Below are 9,488 nucleotides of genomic sequence, written 5' to 3' on the forward strand. Positions count from 1 at the left end.
CCCTCCACCACCCACCCTCTGTTTTCTACCTTTGAGCCAGTTCTGTATCCAAATGGCTAGTTCTCCCTGTATTCCGTGAGATCTAACCTTGCTGATCAGTCTCCCATGGGGAACCTTGTCAAACACCTTACTGAAATCCATATAGATGACATCTACCACTCTGCCCTCATCAATCCTCTTTGTTACTTCCTCAAAAAACTCAACCAAATTTGTGAGACATGATTTCCCACGTAAGAAACCATGTTGGCTATCCCTAATCAGTCCTTGCCTTTCTAAATACATGTACATCCTGTCCCTCAGGATTCCCTCCAACAACTTGCCCATCACTCATGTTAGGCTCACTGGTCTATAGTTCCCTGGCTTGTCCTTACCACCTTTCTTAAACAGTGGCACCACGTTAGCCAACCTCCAGTCTTCCGGCACCTCATCTGTGACTATCGATGATACAAATATCTCAGCAACAGGTCCAGCAATCACTTCTCTAGCTTCCCACAGAGTTGGGCCGGGTGCTGGCTAGTGGGGCTAGGTTGGGTTGGGATATCTGGTCAGCATGGACGGGTTGGACCGAATGGTCTGTTTCCATGCTGTACATCTCTATGACTCTACGGTCCAACCCGTCCATGCTGACCAGATATTCCAACCCAGTCTAGTCCCACCTGCCAGCACCCGGCCCATATCCCTCCAAATCCTTCCTACTAATGTATCCATCCAAATGCTTTTTAAATGTTGCAATTGTACTAGCCTCCACCCTAACCTTTGATAGACTTATAATAACAAAGACCATTTTAATGCAGTACGAAAATCTTTTCTCTCCTTCAACCTGAGCAACTGTTTTTACAGTTAAAACATTTCTTTTGTGACCCATATTCTTATTTGTTATCTTCTCTGTGACCTAGTTTTGTGATGGGAAGCAAATCGCTGAAGCATTAACAGTAACACTTCAGACAGCTGTCTATCCATATTTTATGAAGTTTTTTTTCTAGTCTGTAAAGCATTTTGATTATATCATAAATAGTATGATATATATTAATTCTAGAAATGTAACCTAGTAATCTGTCCTCTCCAAATTAAATGTAGTTTGGTAAATATTTTGACATGAGAAAGGGCCTCTTTAAAATTAGGCTGAGAAAAATAGTACAAACATGAATGGAACTGAAAATTAATGCTTAGAGACAAAAGAATAAAGCATTTGTTAAAGTGATTCTGCCAGATTCTTGTTGAAAAAAAATCAAGACTAGCCTGTTGAATAAATTACTACAGGAGGGCTTTTTCAAAGTCAAATTTCTATAAATGTTTTCACTTAATATACTGTAGCAGTTACAATATAATTTCAATATAATAAGTTAGTTTTGTTTAAACAGTCATTTACAATCTTGGAAGCTAATAGTGGGCCTCATGCTTCAGCCCCACTGAGACCTCTGAGGGTCAGTTTAGTTCAGCAGCTCAAAATTAGGATTCATCAGCCCCTGGGGTCACAAAGATTACTAATCTGCAGGATTCCAAGGGACCCGTTCTCATTTGCCAAGTAGAGTTTAAAAACTTGTTGTTTACTTTCTGGGAGTTTTACGTGTATGTAGTATCCAACTGCATGCCATGCATTCCATTGTAGAAGAACTGCTTTGTTGGGATAACCTGAAGAATAGGGAGTAGTCCTGCATTGTTTAAAACAAAAATTGGATGCTTTCAAATTTAATGGATACAACTGATGGAGCTTGAATACTAAAACATATGGTAGAAATGTTTTAAGCTGGAGTAAGCACAGAATTTCAGAAGTGTAAATTTCAGAATTGTTTCAGTGTACACCTGATCTAGATGAAAATGCATAGCACCTACATAAATTATTTACTTTTAATATTTCTTCAGAATAAAAGGTCATCTTCCATTCTACATTTAAAAACCAATAATGAAGTATCTGAAATTAAATCAAAACATAAATGGTAAGATTGGTGTTCACTGTACTATATCGTGTCACTGAACTATGGTTTCTAGGATAAATTAAGGAAGTCAGTTAAATTAGGTCAACATAACCCAGTCAAGGTTCAGATTTCTGCATAGACTGAACATCAGTAAGAATGGATGCAATGTTAGCAAAGATTTTCTACAGCACATACAAAACGAACCAGTGTCATTTTTACCTGAATATCTACTCCTGCACCACAAACATCTCCATGTGAATGTTCTTTCATTTTAAACTTCAGTTCACATCAAATGATACCTGCACAACAGCTTTTATTTCAAAACCTTTTTCTATACTTATCTCTCTCTTCTCAAGTCGAGAGTTCTTGATCATCTAATAGCCTGCAGCTAGGACTCTTCTGGCACTGTAGTAATGTCCTTACCTGTGGGCCAGAAGCTTCAATTTCCACTACCCCAAGCATGTATCAGAACATGTCTGAACAGCTTGATTAAAATAGCTATAGTCTGCAGCTTGTAAAGTCATTCTGCCCTCTAGTGGTATTTGATTCTCAATCTTGAAACATCAATCAATCATTATTCCAATAACTTCACTTGCACTTGTTATATATTTGTCTTTGTTTTGTACGTGCTATAGCCATTAGCATTTTTCACCTTTCACAAAATGAAAATGTTGAAAGTAGAATTTCTTAGGATTTTATCAAATTTTCATTGTGTGGAAAAGTCAAGACTGAATAAAGTATTTAGCCTTTAGTCTTCAGTCTGGATTTCCATTGGACTTTAGTCCATAGTTCTGTGTAATTATTACATTAATTATCCAGTGATACTTCTAAAGATAACCATGCTGACTTGTACTTTGCCTCTGATTGTTTCAAATAACTTACCTTTCCTATTTTAGAAAGACTGAAGAACTTATTGCTGATTCATACTTAATCTTGGTCTTTTTAAGAGACACTGTGTCCTTTGATTACCTTGCATGAAAATGGTGAAGCATGTAAGATTAATGCTGTTTCAGTAAATTGGAATCAAGTGAGATCTGAGGCAGGGTTTGCCAGAGCTAATACAATTTTGATGGAAGGATGAGTCTCACTGAAATTCTCCTAACTTGACCCAATGTAATTACAATGCGTAGCACAAATAAAGTTTGTCAAATCCATTTTGTAAACCTTATTTAAAACTTGTGTCTGATTTCAGATGTTATAGAAAAAAGTTTAAATGTAACCCACAGGTTCGGCGCTCAGTGAGACACGTTTGAATGTGATGAAGAATAGCCAGTCATGAGATAATTATTGGTTAGGCAGAATGTACTATTTCCTAAATGGACATTGTCTTGACATTTCCATCTGCTGAAAGATGGAAGATGCAGTGAGTGAATAGCAGTACGAACTAAACTCTATTTATCTTTACTATTACCGAAGCCTGTCAGTTTGATGAAGAGGTGACCAACTGAATTATGGTTTAGTTGACAAAATGTCATGAAACTGAAATATGTGTGTTGGGTGCATCATCACAGTTGTGCTAGGGAGGAAAGGAACTTGTGTTTTTATAGCCATTCAAATTGTCAGCACATCCAAAAGTACCCTTTTTGGAAGTGTAGTCACTGTTGTAAGCTAATACAGTATTCAGTCTGCATATAGCAAGATGCTACAAATATCAGAGAAATAATTCACCAGTTGATGGATTGTTTGAGGAATAAATGTTGATTGGATCTGGAGACGCTTCCTGTTATCCTTTCAATAGGAACAGTTACCAATCATAAAAAAAAATTCAAAGGTTATAAACATTGAAAATGGAGCAGAAAATAAATATATATACTGTAAAATGTAGAGAATATTAAATTTACAATTCTTGGTTACTTTTAAATTGCTGTTTCCTTCTCCACCTTTATGTACATGCACTTACCATTCCAACAACTTCCTTCACTTTTATAAGACGACATATGTTCGCATTAAATAAGGAATAGTATAACTGAAATATAGGCTGTAATGATAGGAATCTTTCACCAAATCTAGATCACTTTTCTTATCATATGTACATGGTAGAACTGGGTGTCAGAATGGATTACATGCTGATCTTCCACTATTTAAAAAAGGTGACAAAAGGATACCAGTGAATTACAGGGCAGGAAGCCTAACATCTGTTGTCCGGGCATTCCTAAAGTCTGTAATTATGATAGGGTGGTCGAACACATGAACATTTTCAGCTGATCAGAGAGGGCCAACAAGGATTTGTACAAGGTAGTTCATTCTTGATGAGTTTGATTGATTTTGCAAACTAAAGCAGAGAAATGTCTATCCTGAAGGACCTTTGATAAAGTCATTAACAGATTGTTGACTAAAATTAAAGTCCATGGAATGGAAGACAATATTGAAACTGGGTAGAAAATTGGCTGAGTGACAGAAAACTGAGTAATGATAATGGACAGATTTTAATTGACAATGTGTGTAGTGGTGTATGCATGTGTCTTGTGGGTATATGCATTATTTAAACACCGATCAGAAATCTATTATAGGCTTATGATGCTTCAATTCCTTGGTAATGGGCAATCAAAAATCTAGTACTCGGTCCAGAAGGTGCCTGATTTCGGACATCTAATCTGTAATGTATCAAAAGTTCTTAGAATGAACTAGCCCAACTTCCAATTGTAAAGATATCAATATTTGCTTCTGTTATTTAATAATCATTTATATTTCTATACAACTAAAAATTGAACATTTTGTTTTTCAACAAAGTGCCTGTCTTTCAGTAGAATACTATTTAAGTCCTCAAAATATTAGACAGCCCTTTGCTATTTTACATTTTCCATCTAAAACAATGCATGTTACTATTGTGTGAAGAGGTTTGAGCTGGTACTGAAGACTCTCAATTCTCAATATTCACAAAAATGTTTCTGCAAATTTTCACTTTTGCATTTATTTAGTTGCCACTTATTAGTCAATGATAAAGCTTGTTCAGTTCTCATAAAACAGATTAACTATTATTGAAAAGATAAACAACAATTATGGTGCAAATCATATGAATTAATGTATATACTTTTAAATCAGGTTTAAATGAAGAGTTGGTCCAGCTTCTACTTATTAGGGATGAGCTGCACATGGAACAAGATGCCATGCTGGTGGACATAGAAGACCTTACCAGGTTGGTGTAGGTTTGAACACGAGTAGTTTACTTTTTCCTGTCGCAGTTTCAACTGGGCAGTTCTGTACTTCCCCAGTGGATCATTTGGCATTTGGTGACATTTTGCACTCTCATTGCATTCCTATGTATTTTCCCTGAAACATTTTCATCCTCTTAAAAAGCCGAGATACTTTAGCTAACTGGAATTGTTAGATTTCTGTCATGCAAGGTTAGCAGGGGACTTCTTTGCAAAGCTAGCTTGTGTATACTGAAACTAAAACAAAAAGTATGCGGGAGGTTTAAACATAAAAGTTGATTAAAATGCGGAACTCTTGCAAAATTTGTACATGATTTCCAGGAAGTGTAAAAGATATTGTTTTAAAACTCACCTGCAAACCCTACTCAAAGAGTTAGTCATGTAACTAGTCTGCAAGACGTGGGCTGTATGGAAAGGGCCTGAGGAATTGGCTACCCTGTAGTGGCCATAATTCTGTATATTGTGCAACAGCGTGCACATGCACCTCCTGTTAAGGTCCCAACAAGTCATAGCAGCCATTACCTCTCCTTCATCCTTCAATCATTGCTCTTGGATTCTGCCATTTTAAATACAGACTTCTCTGCATGCTGCCTGACTAGCTGAATCTCTTGGTAGTTTGAAATATGTCAGTCTCTGTGAATCATTAACCCTTAACACTATTTGATGTACAGTTTGTCACTGCTTTGGGTATCTCGACTGCACTCCGGATCAACCCAATCGGCCTCTGCCTGACAAGAATTCATATTCTACAGAGACACAAGATCATCCATTGCTTAGTAACCTTGGCAGCTGACTTTGCTGCATCAACAAGCAAATGTTCCACAACACATTTCTGGCCTTCCCTTTCCTCTATTGCTTGTCTATTAAAATGCCAATCTGTTATTTCTCCTCAAAAACCCATCTGCTATCATTGTGTCAGCCCTACTCACCCCTACTCACTGAGGTATTCCAGTGATTGGTGTATCTGTGATTAACTGTAGTTCCCAGATGCGGTTAACTTTGCCCCTTATGTTGTGTGTACTTCCCATTGTTAGCATCTTGATCACCATGGCCAGGTAATGCTATGAAGTTAATGGTGATGGTTTCAATAAGATACACCGGCAACATTTGTGGGAAATAGCTGATTGCATTGTATTCAGATTTGTGAGTTTTATTAAACTGTACCAAGCTATTGTAGCTACAAAACTGACTCACTGAGCAGGTCATTTGTTATAGAAGCAAGATATGAGGCAGCTCATCTTTGATCATAAGGCCATAAAATCATTGCCTTGATCCTGCTGGTTAAGAGTTTTACAATTCCAATCAAGTAACCCAAGGAATAATTTCCAGAAATAAGTCCCTCAACCAAAAAATGCAAATATTATCAAAGATTCATGCATTCTTACTTTCTATAAGCATCCAGTTTGAGGAGCACTGTCAGTGTGTATGTGATAACTGAAATCAGATGTTAAATCATAAGCTTGAGAAGTTGAGAAATTGCACCTATCACTGTCCTTCACCTTTTCTCTTATAATGGTAATCAATGCACAATTAAATTGCCCAGATAAAGCTATCAATATCAACATCCTATTTCAAATTAATAAAATTGTTGGACACCGTATCCATGTCCTCATTTACCTGACTTGTTGCTGATATGGGTATTTCTGCAAATTCAAAGTCATGTTCTTTCCTCTTTGCAACTTCCATATTAATATGGCTTGTCATTCTTGGAATTATGTTGAGCTGCACTTTTGTTTTCTTGTGCACATCATTTCATTACTGCAGAATGTAAAAAAATTAGGTTTGATGAATTGACCGTTTTGAAATTTCAGTGCTGTGTAGTTCCTCTGCATCATAAGTATATATACCTATATACAGTGGTTCAGAAACTCATGGATTAAAGCAAATTACTGCAGTCTTGGTAATTTAACATGTTATGTTCTCTGGAATTTAACATCACTGTCTACTAGCTTTTCCCCCATATGGTTCTTAAATACCTGACACTCCAGAATTTACCTTAACTATACAATTTCTCATTGTGCGATAGCTGACAATCCTAACTTCCCTGTTATGTGAATTGGATGTTGCACATGTTTGCTTTCTATTATCTTCCAAATGGAAAACAGATTGAGCTCAATTTTAGAATGATGGAACTAGTGGTTGAATGCCAGTATCCAAAGATTGCTGTCTGAGTTGTGATCTTCAGCTTCAGCTTTGCAAAAATGCTTTATCTGCTTTTCCATTGACATGCTTTGTGTGAATAATTGTATCAGTTCAAGGTTTACTCTGAATCCAAGCAACTGACTGGCCCAGATTTGTTCTATATTGTCAAAAGAAGTGTGTTTCCACATTTTGTTAATTTGTGATTGATTTGGAAGTTGGTAATTTGACTTCTGATCTTCCCCTTTTGTAGAGATTAGCAAGAATTATCAATTAAGCCTGACTAGTTGCTCCAGTGGATGTAAACCACTTGAAATTACTTCCTTTTTTTGAATTGAGTATAATGAGAGTGAATGGCTTTCTGCAGTCAGACCAGAAGATTGGCAATATGCACAAACTGGCTTGAATGACTTTGTTAAACACTCAACTCTCTCAGCCCCAACCATAAGTGTAAATATAAAATCTATATACCCAGTTAAGTTTTCTTTAAGGAAACACATCAAAATGAGCAAGATTATCAAAATGTGACATAATCTTGCGGAGATCTTTGACTTCTCTTTTTCTTTCTACAGACATGCTGAAAGTCAGCAGAAGCACATGGCAGAGAAAACAACAGCTAAGTGAAACTCAGATGCCTCCAACAAGCCACGAGATCCGAGAGGGGGAAAAAAAAGCTAGATTTTACTTTGCTTCTGTCGTTGTAAAATGCTGACGCTCAAGATGGTGCACTTCAAGAAAATCAGTGTTAGTCATTGGTACTGTTTGAAGCTTTATGTCCAGTGATTGGCCTATGCTTCTTTTATAATTTATTTTAATATGATTACATTTGTCACTGAGTTGTATCGGGCATTTCAGTAAAATGTTGGTAACTGATATGCAATCTAGTAAAACTGAAATGTGCAGAATTGGAAGATATATAAAGTAGTTAAGAGAAGCTAACTTCTTACTGCTTGGATTTTAGTTAAACAGTATTTTACCATGGACCTCTTTTTATTCTTCACAGATGGTAGTTTTAAACAAATGAACTTTATTTAAAGGTGCTATTAAAGTCAAAGAATACATGCCTGCCTTGTAGTGAAGTTGTAGCTATTGGTGATTAGGTCACTTTAATAAGTTTTCAACATTTTGTAAATGTTGATTACCTGACTCAACCATTTTAAAGTGTGTTAATATAATTTCAGTCAATTGGATTCAGAAATGTTATCTGGAAATGTTATGTACAAATATGTAAAATAAAAATAAAATTTGTTTCCTATGATATACTTATAATGTGAAGCCATATTATTTTGTTACTTTTAAAATCCTAAGTTTGCTAATTGTAAAATAATTTAGGAAGCAAAATATCAAGACTAGTTTGCAAATACTTTAATTCCCACACTCAAGTGTGCCTGACTTACTGAAATAGGAGATTGCATTTCTCTTTCAGCACCGTTACTTCACATTCTCTGCCCAAAAGTTCACCACTGAGCATGAGAGAATTCACTAGACTGTTCAGAAAACATCTCTAAAGGTTCCATTTGATTGTAATAAATTGCAGAAAATGAGAAAGAATTTTGCTTTTTGTACTTGGTAAGTTGGCAGTTTGCGAACTATGGATCTGCATTTTCAGAACATCACAATGTATTTGCAGTTTTCAGAGTTACTATGGAAACGTGGGGGTTTTGACTGAATTTATACCTGAATCAATAACTTAAGTGCCACAACCAAGTCCAGAGGGGTAAATAAATTCTCCTTTTCACTCCTGAGCTTGGCCAAATGGAATTTTCTTTAAATTTTTTAATTCAATTATATTTAAACATGGGTAAAGTAATGAAGATCAAGCCATACAGATCTCCTAGGCTGCAAGTAAGGAGCTTGTTTTATTTTTGAAACTCAATGAGTTAAAAGTGTAAACATTATTAAAAAGGTAAAATCCTTTCCAAATACCATGGCATGTGCACAACACACATATACCTGTATATCATAGCAAGTAAGCAAATATAACAAGCTACATGATGGAGAAAGAGGAATTAAAATTTTAAAGTCTAAGAGAGAAAAAAGCAGTCTTGACATTCCAGTGGGTATTGTGGCCAATGTAAGCTGGTTATACTTGTGGTGACAGTCACTTTTAAAAGGAGAATTAGTGAATTTCCAGAGATAAAAACACATCAGGTTATTGTTCAACAGGTTTATTTGGAGGCACTAGCTTTCAAAGCGCTGCTCCTTCATCAGGTGAGCTGTGGAGCAAAATCATAAGACGTAGAATTTATAGCAACAGGATTGCAGTGTCATGGAATGTAAT

The 9,488-nt window shown here is 36.1% G+C and overlaps 1 protein-coding gene across 2 annotated transcripts in view; it reads left to right on the top strand.

Moving 5' to 3' along the window:
- The window catches only part of schip1 (schwannomin interacting protein 1), an 809,528-nt gene extending 801,059 nt beyond the window's left edge, over positions 1–8,469 (top strand). For both annotated transcript variants that reach the window (XM_043702129.1, XM_043702130.1), the window contains 2 exons: positions 4,959–5,052; positions 7,780–8,469. In XM_043702129.1, the coding sequence (XP_043558064.1) occupies positions 4,959–5,052; positions 7,780–7,831 (146 nt within the window). In that variant the 3' untranslated portion in view covers positions 7,832–8,469. The remainder of the gene's footprint in view (positions 1–4,958; positions 5,053–7,779) is intronic.
- Positions 8,470–9,488: the final 1,019 nt, after the last annotated feature.

The sequence above is a fragment of the Chiloscyllium plagiosum genome, chromosome 13, assembly GCF_004010195.1.
Source record: "Chiloscyllium plagiosum isolate BGI_BamShark_2017 chromosome 13, ASM401019v2, whole genome shotgun sequence".
NCBI classification, from domain to species: domain Eukaryota; kingdom Metazoa; phylum Chordata; class Chondrichthyes; order Orectolobiformes; family Hemiscylliidae; genus Chiloscyllium; species Chiloscyllium plagiosum.